A 22,625-nucleotide genomic window follows, 5' to 3' on the forward strand; every position below is an offset into this window, starting at 1 on the left:
TGCTTTATCTTGGCCAGGTCGCAGTTGCAAATGAGAACTTGTTCTCAACTAGCCTAACTGGTTAAATAAAGGTGAAATAAATACAAATTCCGGCAGTCAGCATGCCAATTGCATGATCCCTCAACTTGAGACATCTGTGGCATGGTGTTGTGTGAAAAAAACTGCACATTTTTAGAGGGGCCTTTTATTGTCCCCAGCACAAGGTGCACCTGTGTAATGGCCATGCTGTTTAATCAGCTGCTTGATATGCCACACTTGTCAGGTGGATGGATTATCTTGACAAAGTAGAAATTCTCACTAAGAGGGATGTAAACACATTTGTGTACAACATTTTAGAGAAATAAGCTTTTTGTGCAAATGGAAAATTTCTGATATATTTTATTTCAGCTCATGAAATATGGGACCAACACTTTAGATGTTATATTTAATTCACTCTTAATAATCACATACAGCCCATAGATACATTTTTATCTAGCTGACTAACATTAGCTAAATGGTTAGCATGATTTGCTAGCTAGGTAAAGGAAAGACACTGCATTGACTCTCGACAGCCAGCTATAGGCAGCTGCTTCATGAAAACGGATCCATTGTGATTTAATAATAATGTTACTAGCTACAGTGGCTTCGTAAAGCATTTAGTGTTGTGTGCATTGCTGCACTTACAACCCCATTCGTTTCATATGAAGTTTGTGACTGCCTTGCTCAGTTAGCAAGCAAGTAAATGTTAGCTAGTGTTTCAACTAGCTAGCTAGCAAGCTAAAATTACAAGTAGAAACGGCAGGCTCCTCCGTGTGCTCCAGGTACATATTTTGTACTAGTTGTGATAAGTGCTTCTCTGCAGTCTATCAGCAGCCGGTGTGTTTCATGCTTTTAGATAAAAAAATAAAATCAAGTAAATCAAATCTGGTATTAAGCCTAACTAACTTTATTAGCCCCTTGTCTGGTTAGATAGAAATGATGAAAAACCTAAAAGTCTTCTGTGAGTGCCTTGAACAGAACAGACCCGCCATGGGTTTGGCCATCCCACAGGACTTTCTAAAAGCAACGCACCAAAAATATCTAATTTACTCTGGTCTGGGCAGAGAGAAGGCTTCCTCCCATAATCTTGTCCACTCTCGAACCCTCCCTGAGATCACTGGGATCCCCAGAGAATGGGTGTGTTAAGCAGAAGTAGCCCAGTTCTGTTTCATTGTAGCCAGGGTTTTCTATGGGTAAGAGTTGCACTTATTGTCAGTTTAGGCTAGTTGATTATACGTGTAGTGAATAGTAACCAGATAAGCAGATAAGTGCACCAGCATCTAGTAGGCCTCACTTGCTAGATGTACTAAGATGACTGTTTTTGATAATCTTCCAGATTTGTTTATTTATTCAATAGCATGCCTACACTAATTGTAGCAAGGTCAAGATGGGTCAGACATCACTAAAATATAGTTTTGGCACACTATTCATTGGGAAGTTCTGGTCCTGGCTGCTGTTTACTGCTGGTAATTTTTATGTGAAAGGACCCATGAGCACCAAAAAGTTCATAGGAGCATGTCAAATGAAAGCTAAGAGTCAATTTTTTACAGACATTTTCCATCCTAAAAATTAGGAATAAACAAAGGCTTTGATTTCTGGTCAAACAGATGGGTTTTAGAAAACATCTACCAGAAAGTCTTAAAAGGTATTAGAAATGCATCAAAACACAATGTTGAAGTAATATCAACACTTATATTTAGTTTTAGAGAAATTGTTCTGCCTTTTGTAAATTTAAACAACCACACCAGTAGAAATGTGGCTAGAGCTTACCCTTGATGTTGCACAATGATGTAAGTGAATAAGTCATCATTTTAGTCAAAGTATGATGTATTTGGGCTTTAAGTGCCAAATCCAAATGTGTGACTAGAGATGTTTCCGTGAGTCTTTACGTGTCTTTTCCTATGAGATGACGTGCAAATTCTTTTCAGCCTACGTTTCGTTTCAGGGCAGGGTTTTATTTAACTCTGCCATGCTGGTGGATGGTAAATCTTTATTAATCAGAAACACCTGCTGTGAAGTTCTTCCTATTCGCGAGTCGTCCGAGAACCAAACACATTTTCTCTGTAGCCTGCACTTGGGCTTCCAACAACCTCGAAAATTGGCTATATCGTACAAATTCATGAAAACAAAAATTTGCTTTATGGCCTTAATTTAAGGTTCGGGTTAGGCTAAGGTGCATTAATCTTAAAATGGCTAGGTGGGACAACCACATATTACAGGCATAGAAATCCATTTTTCCTCAATAACGTAGCTGTCAGTAGAGTCCGAGTTAGAAGGGCGGGTGGGTTGGGTTGGGTTTCAAGTGTCGGTTAAGGGTTTTTATTTTTTTTATTTAATTGTATTTTTTATTTTTGTGTATTACATTTTTGGGTTGAGGGCGGTCGAGGTGAGGAGGAAGATTTTTTAAGATACTGTTTGAAGAGGTAGGGTTTCAGATGTTTTTGGAAGATGGGCAGGGACTCTGCTGTCCTATCTTCAGGGGGAAGCTGGTTGGGGTGCTAGGACAGAGAAGAGCTTGGACTTGGCTGAGCAGGAGCTGCCCTCCCGTAGGGATGGGAGGGCCAAGAGACCTGAGGACTGCTCGTGTTGGGGTGTTAGGGTTTGAGCATAGCCTGAAGGTATTGACGCATCCGTGTTTATAATTGTTATTTCCCTGCTACACGTGGAAATCGCCACAACATTCCCACCCCCAGTTCCTGTATGTATTAGCAGCCTGCGTCAGTCTTCGAGATGGAACCTTAACAGGAATTTGAATGTGTCATGTTATAGCTGACACCCCATTCTTTCAGCAGGCATCATAGAATCTTAATTCGGAGCAGTTATTTAGGAGTTTTTGGAAAGTATGGACACAAAATACTGAGGGAGATTTTACTGAAATTCTGTTACCAAACTTTGCATCTGCACAGTTCTTCCCAGTAAATTTATTTTTGTACAATTTTCAGTGTAAATTATTTAATGTTGTCATTGTGCATATAGTTGAATGGTTTGTTACACTGAAATCAATCAGTTTTTTTGGCATACATGTTAAGTAGCACCATTCCGTTTATTGTGGAATTGCCCTGCACTATCTGAAGTAGCATGACCCATCCATAATGGTGCTCTGTGGGCTGTTATTGGTGTGTATTATGTGAAATTGGATTGCTCAGTCATTTGGCAAAGCTGGAATTGCAGATGGCTGCAGTTTTAGTTGTGTTAAGAGGACGATTGTTGTGGTGTTGATTGTGTTTTGTCGTCACCTCTCTCAATAGGTTGCTCTCTGCAACCCTCTCTCCCCTTCTCTTCTCTCTCTTGCGCAATTTAGGCTTGTAATCTTGTTAGCTTTGCATTGATTTGACACGGTACACAGGTAGGTGTGCATATAGGCCTACCACTAGGGATCTTTTTATACTAGCCACACACATGCTGTATTATTTTGGGTGCTGCATTTGAAAAGCTCACCCGAGTCTCTTTGATGCCTAATCAGAATGGAGCCATGCTAATGAGGACACAGGATGGATGCAGATTAGCTAACTGACCCCATACTACACACTGGCAGCGCTCGTCATTTTTCCCTGGTCACTCGCTCCGTGTTAGCCTAACGACAGCAGCGTATAGGCTACCCTGTGTAGGAGCATTAAGCAGATAAAGGTCATGCAACTCTTTAGGCAACTCTTTAGGCCTGTAAAACTATTCTACCATATTACAGTATAGTGGCAGTGTATGTAGCCGAGGCCTCATCCTATTTCCTAGTTCCCACCGCGGTCATATCGTTCTGAAACACTCCTCATTACATGTTACACCTCTGCTATGTTGGATGAATGGACATCCTTCTGATGTTTTGAAAAACTTTGCCTACATTTGATTGTGATTTAAAGGTTAGGTGCCGAGCAGTGCGTGCAGTTACCAAAATTCAGATTTGTCACCAGCCCAACATAACCACCGTTAAAGTTGCATAATCACAATATTAATTTCTGTGTAAAACACCACATGGGTTAGCTATTCTTGGGCACGATTTAAACAAATTAATAATAATAATAATGTTGGAATGTAAATCCTCAAATGACAAACTAACCTTTCTTTGTTTTTTCGTGGACGTGATTAGACTTCGTAAGGATAAAATCCCCCAACCCACATCGAAAAACATGGTCCCCCTTAGAAAGTTTTGATGTTGCTTCACGTTACCAACCAGTCCATTTGGAGGGAAAGACAAAAGGAAAAGGAGGGTGTGCACCTTTCTCCTACTAAGTGCATTTGCTGAAAGCTGCATTGTCCAGTAGACTGGGCAGTTCTTTCTTTTTTTTACCACGACCTTGTTTGTTTGATTGGGAACAGTTAGGCCTTTCACAATCAGTCTGTAAATGGAATTGAACTAGTCCCACACATGCAAACTCAGTACTCTGCACAGATTAGCTCACACAAAAGGTTACACATGCATGTATGTTCTTAGTTAGTCTTGCTTTGCTTTGCTTTGAGTGGGATGATTCTTACCTTTTGTAGATTGCTTTGTTTTGGACTGTTATAATGGCAGTAATATAGGCCATCTCTCTGACATTACTATGTGAGGGAATTGCTGTGCATATCTGAACCTAGCGTGTAAGTGAATGCTGTTTGAATCTTAGACTTTATATAAGTCCTTATATAAGTCTGTCAAAGCTGGATTGTTTTTTTTAATGAATTGTACACTATTTATAGGCTAGTGAGTTTATCAGTAAGTCTTGTGAGAACCGATGATGGATAGGTTACCGTAATTGCAAATGCCTGTTATCATAACTAAAGCTTTTGACCACTAAGTTAACATGGTTGAGGGTGAATGGGGCCTCAAGGTCCATGTCTTGAAGGAGGGAAGGGAGATACCGTATAAAGTCTGTAAGTTCTTGTGGAGAGAGGGGAAGTTGCACCACCCCTTGAGAGAATAGAGGGAACACCTCCAACCCAACACACAATACACCCCCACTCGCACTCTTATCCACGACTTAGTCGGGGACGGGAGACTGACTGTAACACTAGGTCAATTACAATGAAAGAATGAGTGATGTCACACCCAGGCCCCCTGCTCCAATCTTGGCTGTGTACAGTTACAGTTTAAGGATGAATGTCCTGTTTGAAACTTCCTCGTCCCTCCCTCCCCCTCACTATTTAGCCTGCCATGAGCAACCTTAAGAGTTAGGCCTATGATCATTACACACTGTTCACTGTGTGACGGGTGTGTATTTTTTTGTGATCATCATTAGTAGTAGGGATGGGCATGAGTAATGGAGTCCTCGAACGGATGTCAAACCTCGATCTTTAACCAGAGATCACATTTTTTTTAAATACTGTGAAACTATTTGATGGAATGTGTTTTGTGGCTGCCGGCAAGATACATTTTATCTTGAAGACCACTTTAATATGCTTTGACTCGATTGTTCCATTTCTACATGTGCATTTCCGGAGGACAACAGAAAATAAACCAAGCCAAGCATCACACTGTTCTATTCTCTAAGGTCCCTTTCCCCTCTGTGTCTCACTCACTTAATTGCGTTCCGACCGCTCCCTCCACACACGTGCTGAGTGCACACAAAAGCACCCCTTAGGTCTACAGAAATAAATGCCTATAAAAACGTATCTAACTGGCCCTGCCGAGTGGCGCAGCGTTCTAATGCAATGCATCGCATTGCTAGAGGTGTTGGTACAGAACCGGGTTCATTCATTCCGCGGCAGGGAGTCCCATAGGTGGTGCCAAATTTGCCCAGCGTTGTCCGGGTTAGGGCAGGGTGTGGCCGGTGGGGCTTTACTTGGCTCATTACGCTCTAACAACTCCTTGTGGCGGGCTCGGGTGCCTGCAGGCTGACCTCGGTCGCCAGTTGAACTGTGTTTCCTCCGACACATTGGTGCGGCTGGCTTCCGGATTAAGCTGTTGGTTGTTAAGGAGGCGGGTCATGTTTCGGAGGACGCATGACTCCACCTTTGCCTCTCCCGAGCCCGTTGGGGAGTTGCAGCAATGAGACTACAGTTTTATCACAAATGGACTGTGATTGAAGTAGGAAAATATGTTCCAACAACGAGCTGCAGTTTTGGAATAATTGCATCCCGTCTATTTCCCACTTAAGATATTTTGCGAACTGCTAGTGCCATTTAGAATTGGTTAGGAGGGCTGTCCCCGACCCAACAAAAATATTGGTTGACCGAAAGTCGTTTGTTCTTTTGACCAATCAATTTGTCAATTTTAAATTGTGTATTTTTACATATACAGTACCAGTCAAAAGTTTGGACACACCTACTCATTCAAGGGTTTTTCTTTATTTTTGACTATTTTCTACATTGTAGAATAATAGTGAAGACATAACTATGAAATAACACACATGGAATCATGTAACCCAAAAAGTGTTAAACAAATCAAAATATATTTAAAGTAACCACCCTTTGTCTTGATGACAGCTTTGCACACTCTTGGCATTCTCTCAACCAGCATCATTAGGTAGTCACCTGGAATGCATTTAAATTAACAGATGTGCCTTGGTAAAAGTTAATTTGTGGAATTTCTTTCCTCCTTAATGCATTTGAAACAATCAGTTGTGTTTTGAGAAGGTAGGGGTGGCATACAGAAGATAGCCCTATTTGGTAAAAGACCAAATTTATATTCTGGCAAGAACAGCTCAAATTCGCAAAGAAAAACAACATCATTACTTTTAAGACATGAAGGTCAGAATCCGGAAAATTTCAAGAACTTTGAACCTTCAAGTGCAGTCGCAAAAACCGTCAAGCCCTATGATGAAACTGGCTCTCATGAGGACAGCCACAGGAAAGGAAGACCCAACCTTTTGCAGAGGATAAGTGCATTACCAGCCTCAGAAATTGCAGCCCAAATAAATGCTTCACAGAGTTTAAGTGTGTTTTTAATAAAATCAACTATATGTATTGAGCTTGTCACATGCTTTAAGGACACTGCTTGATTAAATAAGACACCCATGACTCAGCCAGATCAAGATAACCAGAAGGAAAAAATGTAACCTGACCCAACCATCCTCCCACTCCTGCTAGCTTTTGCAGATTCTGTCGTTACTCCCCTGAAGTGGCCCATAATAGGCTACATGAGGAGTCGGCAACCTTTCTCATGTAGAATGACAATTTATCTTACCATTTCTACCGCTCCGCGTGCCAGGTATGGTTTTCAAATACACTTTTTTGTGGAACATTTTAATTTAATTTATAATAACGTCTTCGTATCTCAATCATTGTCATGGTTAAATCCAAATTCTATCCAAATCCTAATGAAATTATACAAACCTAAAAAGTAACTTCCATTGCCAACTATGTAAAAATAGCCTACATAAAGCCAACAAATAAAAACATTGCAGCCTGCAGGTAGAAAGTAGAAAAAAACAAATATCCTATAAATCACATTGGCTACGCATGGCCTGTCTGCAACCAACTTGAAATTTTGTATCAACTATTAACTTGGGTCTGAACTCCAAGTTTCCCGGGCCAGTGAGCTCTGGACAGAAAGTTGTAGGCTATTTGTGCAAGGGATAAGAAGTAATCAGGCCTATTTTATGAAATTTCCACTGGATCAGAGCATGACATTTTTCCCTTTCACGCTGAGTGGTTATTGGAAAGGAGAGGGCTATAAAGATATTTAGAATATATTGAGGAACTTTTGTCATGCTCTATGGATGTAAAAACAGACTTCCGTTGCTTGCTGTTTGAGGTGAAGAACACATTACTTTGAGAAGCTCCACAGCTCATTAGTGGTGGTGCGTTAAGCTAATCAGAAATACTATCAGCTCCCCAAATGGGCACATTTATATGCCTACATTTGCTCGCAGGTCAGGTAGCCTATAAGCCTACTTATATGCGTAATCAGGTGTGCGTCCTTACTCAAAATTTACAGGAGCGCTCTAAACAAAGACAATGACTAAATTGACAACTCGTAAATGGAATGAAATAAACCAAAACTTGTGCCTCACAAGTGTAGCATAGGTTGTGCAAGCAACATGTCTACTCCAACAATTGGAATGGTAAAAGACTGGAATAATGATGCAGTATATTGAATGCATTAACAGAAATTACCGTAACCAAACAAACATTGTAGATACAAATTATAGGAATTGGGCCTCCCGAGTGGCGCAGTGGTCTAAGGCGTCACTACAGACCCGAGTTCGATCCCGGGCTGTATCACAACCGACCGTGATCAGGAGTCCCATAGGACGGAGCACAATTTGGCCCTGCGTCGTCTGGGTTTGGCCGTCCGGGTTTGATTGTGGCCTGTGGAATGTTGTCCCACTCCTCTTCAATGGCTGTGTGAAGTTACTGGATATTGGCGGGAACTGGAACGGGCTGTCTTCTACGTCGATCCAGAGCGTCCCAAACGTGCTCAATGGGTGACATGTCTGGTGAGTATGCAAACCATGGAAAAACTAGGGCATTTTCAGCTTCCAGGAATTGTATACAGGTCCTTGTGACATGGGTATCTCTGTGCATTCAAATTCCCAATGATAAAATGCAATTGTGTTCATTGTCTGTAGCTAATGCCTGCCCATATCATAACCCCACCGCCACCATGGGGCACTCTGTTCACAACATTATCATCAGCAAACCGCTCGCCCACACGACGCCATACATAGTCTGCCATCTGCCCGGTACAGTTGAAGAGCACACTTCTCTAGTGTGCCAGTGGCCATCGAAGGTGAGCATTTGCTCACTGAAGTCAGTCAGGTCTTGACCCTGGTGAGGACGATGAGCACAGACACCGATGAACTTCCTTAAGACGGTTTCTGACAATTTGTGCAGAAATTCTTTGGGTGTGCAAATCCACAGTTCTTTCAGCTATCCGGTTGGCTGGTCTCAGAAGCCGGATGTGGAGGTCCTGGGCTGGCGTGGTTACATGTGGTCTGCAGTTGTGAGACTGGTTGGACTTACTGCCAAATTCTATAAAATGACATTGGATGTGGCTTATGGTAGAGAAATTAATATTCACTGGTGGACATTCCTGTAGTCAGCATGCCAATTGCACACTCCCTCAAAACTTGAGACATCTGTGGCATTGTGTTTACATTTTAGAGTGGCCTTTTATTGTCCCTAGCATAAGGTACACCTGTGTAATGATCATTGTTTAATCGGCTTCTTGATATGCCACACCTGTCAGGCGGATGGATCTTGGCAAAGGAGAAATTCTCCCTAACAGGGACATAAACAAATTTGTGCACAACATTTTAGAGAAATAAGCTTTTTGTGCATATGGAACATTTCTGGGATCTTTTATTTCAACTCATGAAACATATTTTTGTTAAGTATTGGTACACCATTCCATTCACAAAAATGGCTTGCTACTACAGACAGTGAGTCGCGTGGCCATGGCTTGCTATATAAAGCAGGCAGACAGGCGTCCCGTTACTTTTCGATTGAATGTTAGAACTGGCAAAATGAGTGACCTATGCGACTTGGAGCGAGAATGGTGTTACAAACAAAAAACATCCAGTCGGCAGCAGTCCTGTGGGTGAAAACAGCTTGTTGATGAGAGTTCAAAGGAGAATGGCAAGAATCATACAAGCTAACCGGCATGCCACAAACAGGCAAATAATGGGGCAGCGGTATGCAGAACTGCACAACTCGTCCTTTTTTCCAGTGCAGGCCGTGTTCTAAAAATGTGAACCGCCAACTCTTTTCAATCTAATGTTCCAAAATGTGAAATAGTTTGATTTTTTTTATTTTACATTGGCACCTGAAACCTGCTTCCATCAGAGTGAAAGCTCCTTGGCCACAACACCAGGCTCCAGACAATTGAAGCTGTAAAGGGGGAAAGCAGGCAAAAATAGACAAGACATTAAAGCTTTGCATACCTGCCATAACATTCATTGACCCCCAAGTTCAAGCAATAAGCTCAAAGTACAAAGACAAAATACCTGTATTGTTGCTTGTTCACCCTCGATCATCTCTTTGTACTGGTGGTGAACAGGTTTATCATGAAAGACAAATTCCAGAAAAATATGTTAAGAAATAAATGTATTAATATCCTATAGGTTATTGCCTATTGACTGTTACAGCTGTACTAAAATGCCCTGTACACACAACCTGCTTCCAGCCCAACAATGGCAATGCAGAAACTACAAGGTTTAGCAAACATTTAGCCTCACAATTACCAGTTGGTTAGATGTAAACGGTATTCATCTAGCTAGTAAGCTAGTTGAACATGTAAAAAACCAATCTGTAATCCAATATCTAGATATTTAGCTGTCACTTCATTTAGCTGTACCTTCCAATTTAGCATGTGTCCCTATCACTTAACATGGGGTTTCATTAGCTTTCTAATCGGATAGGATTTTCACCACAGTGGCAATTTTCTGTAGTTAGCTAGTTAAACATGACAAATTGGCATACATGAAAAGGAAAAATATAGCACATCAGCAATCAGAATGCAACTGGCCAGCTCCGCTAGCTAGCTATAACGTTACCTGTATGCAACTGCTAGCTAGCTAACAATAGTTAGCAATGGAAACTGCTTTCCGATACAGTTGAGAGAATAACGAATGCACATGTAGCCATCTTGGCATTTTAACTGTAGACTCTTACCTGTGTATGGGCTCAGATGATTCACAGCAGACTGAAACACTTGCAAGATGATCCTTCCCACTCTGCTTCAACCAGTCCAACCAGTCCAGCTTTTGCCACAGAAGACAGCTGTGTCGATACCAGCAGCTGTATTCAGGACAACTCTGGTATTGAAAGCTGTAGCTACACTTTGCATGTTGTCCATGATGTCAATATGAGTAAATCCAACGGATCTTTCAAATATCCATGGTAGCAGAGAGCAGGATGTGCCATTGGGCCGGCAGAGTAGCCTAGTGGTTAGAGCGTTGGACTAGTAACCAAAAGGTTAAGTTCAAATCCCGAGCTGACAAGGTACAAATCTGTCGTTCTGCCCCTGAACAGGCAGTTAACCCACCGTCATTGAAAATAAGAATTTGTTCTTAACTGACTTGCCTCGTAAAATAAAGGTAACGTTTAAAAAATCAAAATTGACAGAATGGATGCTCTTTCTCGTGAATGTCCCGGCCCCTCATTATCTCAACCAATCGTGGTTGTGCAATATTCTGTATTTTCTCTGTTTCTAAACAGTTTTGTGATTTCACATTTTATTTATATTTACAGATTACATACACATTTGTTATTACAGCACATAAACAGGTTTTTTTTAACATTCAAATGCCTCTCCTGTGAAGTAGTGACTTCCGTCATACGCACAGCTTTCTGAAACAGATCAATAATAAAATTTAAATATATTTGAGTACTTGAAAAAAATCATCTGAGTACTCAGAACAGTCAAAAATGTAATGCCTATCCATAATTTGTAGGGGCCCTATAAAATCTGTTATTTTCTGCTTCATTCTGTTTTTTCAAATGTCACCCTTTTTTTAATAGAAAACCACAAAGTGAAGTTCTAAGTCCACAACTGCTTAAATCACATCAGGAGACCACTTTTGTGGTATTAGAAAAATGTGGGGTGTAGTTAGGCCTATCTTTTTAATGCAAGTGAGCACGAGCCAGAGACCGTTGTTTGGTTAGCGGTGTTTCTGGAGCGCTCATGTGATTGCAGATCAAAAAACGAATAGCCACTGGATTGATACAAATAATCATGATATAATTCTGCCAGACAGAATTAATTGCATTTTTCAATACATTTTTGAATATCATTGAATTACGTTTAAATGTCTGGATTCCGTCCGTGTCTTCCGCAACGCAGATTCTTATAGGGCCCTACATTAGGCCTACATCCATCTTATATCAATTTCTACCACAGTCTATGCAGGTCTGTAGCAGGTGACATTTCATACTGGCTTGAATGTTTTGTCGAATGCAACAATTATTATGGACAACATCGTGATGTATTATGGATACCGGTATTTGTACCCACTACTACTTCTATCAAATGCATATATCACGAGAGTTATGTTTGCGGCGTCTTCTACCAAACATGACATACTAGTCATATCTCGTGCCTTTTAGAATACATGACGCTATGCAGTCATTTTGTCTTCACCACCTCTGACCACCTGACTCAGGACAATTGGACACATCATTCCCCTAATTGTGCTCCATCTTGGTCCGGTCATTATTGTAAAAGAGCATCTGTTGTCAGTGATTTACCTGGTTAAATTAAGGCAACATTTGAAGAAAAAAAGTCCTTGGTAAAAATACATTTAAAAGATGTTAATGTTAAGAGAAATCATCTGGTTTTAGCTTTGGATGTCATGAGTGGTATTAGCAATAGTCATAGGCTTTTCTAGGCCAGGGGGATAGGCCTTGGTAAATCATCATAATCAGTCATGTGCCGAGTCTGGGCCTGATTCCTCTGGCATCTTAACGCCGTTGCAGCTGACTGCAAAATCCCTGTATCTCTATTGAAACAGTGGTTTTACTCTGTCTATGTGTTTCACTGTTGTAGGAAGCAGATTGTAGAGCCTGCTCTGCTTGGCTCATCTAGGCTAACTGGGGCAACTATGTTATGTAACTGGGGCAAAAATATATAATAATAATATATGCCATTTAGCAGACACTTTCATCCAAAGCGACTTAGTCATGCATGCATACATTTTGGTGGTTCCAGGAACCGAACCAACTACCCTGGCGTTACAAGCACTATGCTCTACAAGCACTATGCTCTACCAACAGAGCTACACAGGACAGCAATGGTATCTCTGCAAATGTGAGAGGGTGGGAAACTGAGAGTACACCATGGCAGTTTGGAGATCAGATGAGATCTCCCACTACTAGAGGTCTTTTTGTAGCTAAGTTAGTAGAGCATGACACTTGTAACGCCAGAGTAGTGGGTTCAATTCCCGGGACCACCCATACAAAAAATGTATGCACACATGACTAAGTCACTTAGGATAAAAGTGTCTGCTAAATGACATATATTACAGTATTATCAAATTGTATTTGTCACATGCGCCGAATACAACAGGTGTAGTAGACCTTACATTGAAATGCTTACTTACAAGCCCTTAACCAACAATGCAGTTTTAAGAAAATACACCCCCCAAAAAGTAAGAGAAAGAATAACAAATAATTAAAGAGCAGCAGTAAATATCAATAGTGGGGCTATATACAGGGAGTACCGGTACAGTCTGAATGTGCGGGGGCACCAATGTCGAGGTAATTGAGGTAATACGTACATGTAGGTAGAGTTATTAAAGTGACTATGCATAGATAATAACAGAGAGTAGCAGCAGTGTAGAAGAGGTGGGGGCAATGCAAATAGTCTGAGTAGCCATTTGATTAGGTGTTCAGGAGTTTTATGGCTTGGGGGTAGAAGCTGTTTAGAAGCCTCTTGGACCTAGACTTGGCGCTCCAGTATCGCTTGCCGTGCGGTAGCAGAGAGAACAGTCTATGACTAGGGTGGCTGGAGTCTGACAATTTTTAGGGCCTTCCTCTGACACCGCCTGGTATAGAGGTCCTGGATGGCAGGAAGCTTAGCCCTGGTGATGTACTGGGCCGTACGCACTACCCTCTGTAGTAGAGGTCGACCGATTATGATTTTTCTTTTCAACGCCGATACCGATGATTGGAGGACCAAAAAAAGACAATAACGATTAATCGGCCGATTTTTATTTATTTATTTGTAATAATGGCAATTACAACAATACTGAATTAACACTTATTTTAACTTAATGTAATACATCAATAAAATCAATTTAGCCTCAAATAAATAATGAAACATGTTCAATTTGGTTTAAATAATGCAAAAACAAAGTGTTGGAGAAGAAAGTAAAAGTGAAAAAGTGTGCCATGTAAGAAAGCTAACATTTTAAGTTCTTTGCTCAGAACATGAGAACATATGAAAGCTGGTGGTTCCTTTTAACATGAGTCTTCAATATTCCCAGGTATACCATTTGTATTTCATTAACCTTTGACTATTGGATGTTCTTATAGGCACTTTAGTATTGCCAGTGTAACAGTATAGCTTCCGTCCCTCTCCTCGCTCCTCCCTGGGCTCGAACCAGCAACACAACGACAACAGCAACCATTCGAAGCAGCGTTACCCATGCAGAGCAAGGGGAACAACCACTCCAAGTCTCAGAGCGAGTGACGTTTGAAACGCTATTAGCGCACCCCGCTAACTACAGTGCCTTGCGAAAGTATTCGGCCCCCTTGAACTTTGCGACCTTTTGCCACATTTCAGGCTTCAAACATAAAGATATAAAACTGTATTTTTTTTGTGAAGAATCAACAACAAGTGGGACACAATCATGAAGTGGAACGACATTTATTGGATATTTCAAACTTTTTTAACAAATCAAAAACTGAAAAATTGGGCGTGCAAAATTATTCAGCCCCCTTAAGTTACTACTTTGTAGCGCCACCATTTGCTGTGATTACAGCTGTAAGTCGCTTGGGGTATGTCTCTATCAGTTTTGCACATCGAGAGACTGACATTTTTTCCCATTCCTCCTTGCAAAACAGCTCGAGCTCAGTGAGGTTGGATGGAGAGCATTTGTGAACAGCAGTTTTCAGTTCTTTCCACAGATTCTCGATTGGATTCAGGTCTGGACTTTGACTTGGCCATTCTAACACCTGGATATGTTTATTTTTGAACCATTCCATTGTAGATTTTGCTTTATGTTTTGGATCATTGTCTTGTTGGAAGACAAATCTCCGTCCCAGTCTCAGGTCTTTTGCAGACTCCATCAGGTTTTCTTCCAGAATGGTCCTGTATTTGGCTCCATCCATCTTCCCATCAATTTTAACCATCTTCCCTGTCCCTGCTGAAGAAAAGCAGGCCCAAACCATGATGCTGCCACCACCATGTTTGACAGTGGGGATGGTGTGTTGCTTTTACGCCAAACATAACGTTTTGCATTGTTGCCAAAAAGTTCAATTTTGGTTTCATCTGACCAGAGCACCTTCTTCCACATGTTTGGTGTGTCTCCCAGGTGGCTTGTGGCAAACTTTAAATGACACTTTTTATGGATATCTTTAAGAAATGGCTTTCTTCTTGCCACTCTTCCATAAAGGCCAGATTTGTGCAATATACGACTGATTGTTGTCCTATGGACAGAGTCTCCCACCTCAGCTGTAGATCTCTGCAGTTCATCCAGAGTGATCATGGGCCTCTTGGCTGCATCTCTGATCAGTCTTCTCCTTGTATGAGCTGAAAGTTTAGAGGGACGGCCAGGTCTTGGTAGATTTGCAAAAATAAACATATCCAGGTGTTAGAATGGCCAAGTCAAAGTCCAGACCTGAATCCAATCGAGAATCTGTGGAAAGAACTGAAAACTGCTGTTCACAAATGCTCTCCATCCAACCTCACTGAGCTCGAGCTGTTTTGCAAGGAGGAATGGGAAAAAAATGTCAGTCTCTCGATGTGCAAAACTGATAGAGACATACCCCAAGCGACTTACAGCTGTAATCGCAGCAAAAGGTGACGCTACAAAGTATTAACTAAAGGGGGCTGAATAATTTTGCACGCCCAATTTTTCCGTTTTTGGTTTGTTAAAAAAGTTTGAAATATCCAATAAATGTCGTTCCACTTCATGATTGTGTCCCACTTGTTGTTGATTCTTCACAAAAAAATACAGTTTTATATCTTTATGTTTGAAGCCTGAAATGTGTCAAAAGGTCGCAAAGTTCAAGGGGGCCGAATACTTTCGCAAGGCACTGTAGCTAGCCATTTCACATCGGTTACACCAGCCTAATCTCGGGTTTTGATTGGCTGGCAAACGCACAAAAGTGCTGTTTGAATGAATGCTTACGAGCCTGCTGCTGCCTACCATTGCTCAGTCAGACTGCTCTATCAAATCATAGACTTAGTTATAACATAATAACACACAGAAATATGAGCCTTATTTCATTAATATGGCCGAATCGGGAAACTATCATCTCGAAAACAAGACGTTTATTCTTTCAGTGAAATACGGAACCTTTCCGTATTTTATCTAATGGGTGGCATCCATAAGTCTAAATATTCCTGTTACATTGCACAACCTTCAATGTTATGTCATAATTACGTAAAATTATGGCAAATTAAGCGGCCCAAACTGTTGCATATACACTGACTCCGCGTGCAATGAACGCAAGAGCAGTGACACAATTTCACCTGGTTAATATTGCCTGCTAACGTTGATTTCCTTTAGCTAAATATGCAGGTTTAAAAATATATACTTCTGTGTATTGATTTTAAGAAAGGCATTGATGTTTATGGTTAGGTACACATTGGAGCAACGATATGCACCGCATCGATTATATGCAACGCAGGACACGCTAGATAAACTAGTAATATCATCAACCGTGTGTAGTTAACTAGTGATTATGATTGATTGATTGTTTTTTCTAAGATAAGTTTAATGCTAGCTAGCAACTTACCTTGGCTTACTGCATTCGCGTAACAGGCAGTCTCCTCGTGGAGTGCAATGTAATCAGGTGGTTAGAGCGTTGGACTAGTTAACTGTAAGGTTGCAAGTTTGAATCCCCCGAGCTGACAAGGTAAAAATCTGTCATTCTGCCCCTGAACGAGGCAGTTAGCCCACCGTTCGTTCCTAGGCCGTCATTGAAAATAATAATGTGTTCTTAACTGACTTGCCTAGTTAAATAAAGATTAAATAAAGGTGTAAAGAATACCTATTTCCGATTGTTATGAAAACTTGAAATCGACCCTAATTAATCGGCCATTCCGATTAATCGGTCGACCTCTACTCTGTAGTGCCTTGCGGTCGGAGGCCGAGCAGTTGCCATACCAGGCAGTGATGCAACCAGTCAGGATGCTCTCAATGGTGCAGCTGTTAAACATTTTGAGGATCTGAGGACCCATACCAAATCTTTTCAGTCTCCTGAGGGGGAATAGGTTTTGTCTTGGTGTACTTGGACCATGTTAGTTTGTTGGTGATGTGGACACCAAGGAACTTGTAGCTCTCAACCTGCTCCACTGCAGCCCTGTCGATGAGAATGGGGGTGTGCTCGGTCCTCCTTTTCCTGTAGTCCACAATCATCTCCTTTGTGTTGATCACGTTGAGGGAGAGGTTGTTGCCCTGGCACCACACGGCCAGGTCTCTGACCTCCTTATTCAATTACTAAAGGTTTAAAGTCAATAATCAATGCGTTCAGTTGGAAGGAAATGCAGTGTGAAAGAGATCCATTACCTTTGGTAAGGAGTAAGGAGGGAAGAGAGCTGGCGGCCACATGTTAATTCTATTAGCCTAAACATGATCTTGGAGAGGCAAACCATTTTGAAGGCAGTTTGGGGTCACTGCGCTCAAGAACCTAGTATTGTCCATGCACACTGATGAATTTAGTGTCTGTGTGCGTGTTTGTGCTGGCTGTCTACACTGTTGTGAAAGGGAAAGTTCTTGGTCAGGTCCAGACGGACGTTGTAATACGGTACATACCAGCAGATCAGCTGGGTGCAGGCAGATCCCTGTGTTAGTTTACAGCCGTGGCCTTGTGTCCCTGCACGTATGCCTGGCAACTCCTCACTCACTTTACAGCTCCAACTAGCCCACTTTCTCTCTCACACACAAGAAATCCCTGTGCAAGAATCCCACGTGCAAAGAATCACCCAATTTCCCCCACACCCAAATTTTGTCTCTAGGGTCACTACCATTGAATTGCTACGGTAACCACATTTCCATCCACAGTTTTTATTCAAGAAAAGTCATATAGTATAAAAAATTCTCACGACAGCTGTGACAGAAACATGAAGTTTCAGTGTCATTTTTTAAAATAGTAACAGTTTGTTTGTTCGACATGGTGGGATCTTTTTTTGTCTAAAATTAATTACGTGGGAAATTGAGGTAGAAACGCCTTTATGCTCAAATATTGATAGAATAACCATCGTATCGAAGTAAATTTGGAGTCATGTGGTGAAATGGTGTTTGGACCTCCCACTACGACTCGGGAAAGCATGCACTTTATTAGGCTACATATGAAATAAGTTATGATGAACTTCACAGGGTGGTGAAAGTGCACATTGATGAGCTTGATGCTGCTTTCCAATAAATATCCAGGGTCTTATCCATTATCCATAATAATCTCATGTAAACTCGACAACCCACACAGCCTACCCGCACTGTATCTGTGAGCTGTTGGCTAGAGCGCAGGTACCAAGAGCAGAGTAGGCACATTTGCTATTTAATGCAACCGTTTTTGTGACAAAACTATTATTAGAGTTGAAAATGCGATGGAAACAGATTTGTTTTTGTACATGGAAACTTAAGCAAAAAAATAATAATTGAATGTTGTGTGCACTACGTCATCACGCACTGATTCTTATCTGCAACATGTCCATTTGGTGAAAACATATCACTGGTGTGAAAATGTGCATATTTTCTCAATGCGGATTCCAGAATATTCGCATGGAAATCTGTCGCCAATTGGGTAGAAATCTAGCTATTGTTTAGGCCTAACAAAAATGTTATGTTAAATTCTGCAATTGTATAGTAATGTAGGCCATGGATTGTGAGATTCCTGTACCCTACAACTGGTCTAATTTGATGTGTCCATCTGTCTGGCAGGTCTTGGTCTCCTATCCATGGAGAAAGTGGGCAAGATGTGGAGCAACCTGAGGAGCCGATGCCAGACCCTCTTCCACACCGACAGTGTGGGACCCAGTACAGAGAACAGCGTGGTGGAGGTGGACGGTATGCACTGTGTGGTGGACCTGGGACGGGGAGGCAATTCAGGCGAGGCCCAGGCTTCTCGGGCCTCTAGCCTGCCCCGAAGCCTCTTGCCGCTCCCCATGGTTACTGGGGGACGACGTCACAACTGTGTGTCGGACATCCCCCAGATAGTGGAGATCACCATAGACAGCAAAGACAGTGAGGATGCGAGGGGGGGTCGTGGAGGAGTCCCTGTGGCCCGGAGAGACTCGTACTCACGCCATGCACCTTGGGGGGGCAAGAAAAAACACTCATGTTCCACTAAGACTCAGAGCTCCATGGATACAGACAGGTGGTCAGGGCGCGCGCGCGGGGCCGCTGGCCGGAGGGACCGTCGCTACGGGGTCAGCTCTATCCAGGAAATGGGGGACTCGGGGGGCGGGGGGCGCAGTCTGAGCGCCCGTTCCCTGCGCCAGCGGCTTAGTGATACAGTGGGCCTGTGTCTCCCCCTGCCCCCCCGCCGCCGCTCGCGCTCTTCCAAGACCCCCACCGTCTTGAAGCGCAAGATCCACCTGACAGAGCTGATGCTGGAGACCTGTCCCTTCCCCCAGGGCTCGGACTTGGCCAACAAGTGGCACCTGATCAAGCAGCACACGGCGCCCGTCAGCCCGCATTCCTCCACGGCTCTGCTTGACGCCTTCGACACCGCCCACCCCTCCCCCGAGGACGAGGAGGAGCGTCTGCGCGAACGCCGCAGGCTCAGCATTGAAGAGGGAGTGGACCCCCCACCCAACGCCCAGATTCACACCCTGGAGGCCTTGGCGCAGGGCTCCTCTTTGTACAAACTGGGACCAAAGATGGCCCCCGGCATTGCAGAGGCCTCTGGGGAGGCCCGGGGCACCGCGGCCTGCTGCTCAGGAGTGGGAGTATCGGTGCAGGTGCTCGGGGGGGCTACAGCCCAGTTGGCTGACTGTGACTCGGAGGAGGACTCAACTACCCTATGCCTGCAGGCCCTGAGGCCCAAGCAGCGGCACGCGTCCGGGGATGGCAATCTGAGCCGGAACCAGCCTGGGCCATGGAAGGTGCACACGCAGATTGACTACATCCATTGCCTGGTACCGGACCTGCTGCAGATCACTGCACTGCCCTGCTACTGGGGCGTGATGGACCGCTACGAGGCGGAGGCGCTGCTGGATGGACGGCCTGAGGGCACCTTCCTGCTGCGAGACTCGGCCCAGGAGGACTACCTGTTCTCGGTCAGCTTTCGCCGCTACAACCGCTCGCTGCATGCCCGCATCGAGCAGTGGAACCACAACTTCAGCTTCGATGCCCACGACCCCTGCGTGTTCCACTCATCCACCGTCACAGGCCTACTGGAGCACTACAAGGACCCCAGCGCCTGCATGTTCTTTGAGCCGCTGCTCACGGCGCCACTCAACCGGGCCTTCCCTTTCGGCTTGCAGCACCTGGCACGCGCCGCCATCTGCCCCCGGACCACGTACGACGGCATCGGCGGCCTGCCACTGCCCCCGGCCCTGCAGGACTTCCTCAAGGAGTATCACTACAAACAGAAAGTGCGTGTGCGCTGGCTGGAGAGGGAGCCGCCACTCAAGATCAAATAGTGGCGGGGCTCTGGCGGCCTGTGCGTGCCGCCGCGGGCTTAGTCAAAACAGGAAAAACTCCCAGCCAATCAGGAGGTAATACTGAACATGGCACTTTTCAGTCAGGCAGGGAGGGGTAACTGGAGGGAAGGAGTTAGGTAAAGTGATCTATCCAAGATTAATTCTATTCTCTTTGTTTTACTTATTACTACTTACATCACATGGAATACATATCTATTATATTCAGTATAATGCTGTCTGGCAAGCACATTTTTACTATTGAAAAGATTCTGAAAGGGAGAGCATAAGCCTTCATGCTTGGTCTCCCTCTCTCCTGTTTCATTCTGTCAAGTGTCTGCCTGATCCCACAGCATGAGCTGCCTGCATGGCCCCCTCACCCCCTCCCCCCAGTCTATCTAGGCCCACATGGTTAGCTAGCTATGTTGTACAGTTCACTCGTACTTTATATCCTTCCTTTTTTTTCCTGTTGCTTGATCAAGCGACTAGAAGAATGCCTGGCGGGCATCGTGAGGCTTGAGGTGTGGAGCTGACAGTGGCTTTACTGGAGAGAGGGGTGGGGGGGTTTGCTGCAACTAAAACTCCTACTGCAGTTCGCTAGGGCCAGCTTGGTGGACAGTGTCGTACAGACACACACCCAGCCATCATCAAGCATCATTGAGTAGGCCTATGTCTGAAATAAGGTGCTGTTTAAGGGTGCTGTCCAGTAGTTCTTCGCCCCAAAGGCAATGTGGAACGCGGCCAGGTCCAAAGGTGCTGCTACAGCGTACACCTGTAGGGGGCGAGGCATACACAGCAGTGTGTGTGGGCACTGCGAGTCCTTGGCTTTTAGATATCCTCACTGTCGTTTCTTGAAGCATAATCGTTGTCTCCCACCACCACTGTGTTGGCACAAGTGTACGGTTCTTCTAATGGAACAATACTATTGATATTTGTCCTGGTGGTTATTTTCTCACACCTGTCTGCCGGTGGCTCAAACTGGCTACAGAACAGGCACTTTAACTGTGCGTGCAGTTTTTGAAGACACACACACACTGGTTATTGTCTCAGGGTCTGGTTTGTTTCTGGACCTGTGTTCTGCCTTCATGGTGTCCCTTATCTCTCTCTGTGGCATCCTCTATGCTGCTCAGGGTTCATATAATTCATGTCTGCACCCTCCACAGACCATTGACATTATACAGTTAACTTGACTCCCCTTTACACATTACAGCCACAATCCCGCTTTATAGTATTAGTACCCGAAGGAGCAACATTTGATATGCGCATTGTCACTGCTGCTAGCCATGCCCGTAATAACCCAGCATATTGTGAGAGCTTGCATCAGGAAGACGAATACAACAAAGCGTAACCTATGTGCCTTTCATAGAGCCTCCTGATCTACTTTAAACTCTTGAGCCTGGTGCATAGAATACTCCAGCAGCACTTCCCACTCATGTAGCCCTTAAATGGAGGATGAGGAGGAGGAAAATGAATGATGTGGAACAGGGGATGAAGAGCTCTGTTCATTGGTGCACATTCAATATTTTATATATATATATATATATATATATATATATATATATATATATATATATATATATATATATATTTACATTTTTCACATTTCTATTTCATCAAGAAAATATTGTCAATGTTAGCTAGCTAGCTAGAAGTGAATACACTACTCCATTGTCTAGCTGTGGAGGCTGGTGGGAGGAGCTATAGGAGGATGGGTTCATTGTAATGGCTGGAAGGGAATTAATGGAGTCAGACTTGGTTCCCGTATCTTTGAGGTGTTTGATACCGTTCCATTTATTCCATTCCAGCAATAACAATGAGCCCGTCCTCCAAAAGCTCCTCCCAACAGCCGCCACTGCTGTCTAGAATAATTTATTGGCTTCACTTCCAAAAGTCATTGGGTTTTATAGGTGGCTGGATAGGTTGGGCAAGGCAGCGTCAGGTCCTGGAGGGCTTCTACACTGGACATGTTTTAGAACGGCACACCTAAAGCGACACACAGGCACGAGTCTGTAAAATCTATGGAGAAAAAAAAGATAAGAAATGAGGAGTACCTGTATATGGAAATACTATCTGCAAATGTATACAAATATAATTCTTACAAATTATCGGTGTCATATCAGTGATTTTTATCCTGGTTGGATAGGTAACTTGAATCCCGTCTCTCTGAATGGCAGGGAATATGTTTATTTTAACTACCCAACACGCGTTGTGTGTGTGTGTGTGTGTGTGTTACCAGAGGGGGAGGATCATGAATGAAAATGCAATGAATGCATATTATTAGCTTATTCATGACCATCTCTGAGTGTCTGTGACCAAAGCTCTGTTATTCAACGGTGTTGCACACAAGCTGCATTGTTTTTAGTAGTATTGCTCGCCACTATGTCTCTAGGGCTCTTTAAAATTACCATCCTGAATTTTATTTCAACTGAACAAACATTTTAAG

General features: G+C 43.2%; 1 protein-coding gene across 2 annotated transcripts in view; it reads left to right on the top strand.

Annotated features, from left to right (window-relative positions):
• socs5b (suppressor of cytokine signaling 5b) overlaps positions 1-22,287 on the top strand; it is an 87,287-nt gene extending 65,000 nt beyond the window's left edge. For both annotated transcript variants that reach the window (XM_090237375.1, XM_021608186.3), the window contains exon 2: positions 18,480-22,287. In XM_090237375.1, coding sequence (XP_090093501.1) covers positions 18,497-20,185 — 1,689 coding nt within the window. In that variant the 5' untranslated portion in view covers positions 18,480-18,496 and the 3' untranslated portion in view covers positions 20,186-22,287. The remainder of the gene's footprint in view (positions 1-18,479) is intronic.
• The last annotated feature ends 338 nt before the right edge of the window (positions 22,288-22,625 follow it).

The sequence above is a fragment of the Oncorhynchus mykiss genome, chromosome 1, assembly GCF_057628025.1.
Source record: "Oncorhynchus mykiss isolate SJ-2025 chromosome 1, ASM5762802v1, whole genome shotgun sequence".
NCBI classification, from domain to species: Eukaryota; Metazoa; Chordata; class Actinopteri; order Salmoniformes; family Salmonidae; genus Oncorhynchus; species Oncorhynchus mykiss.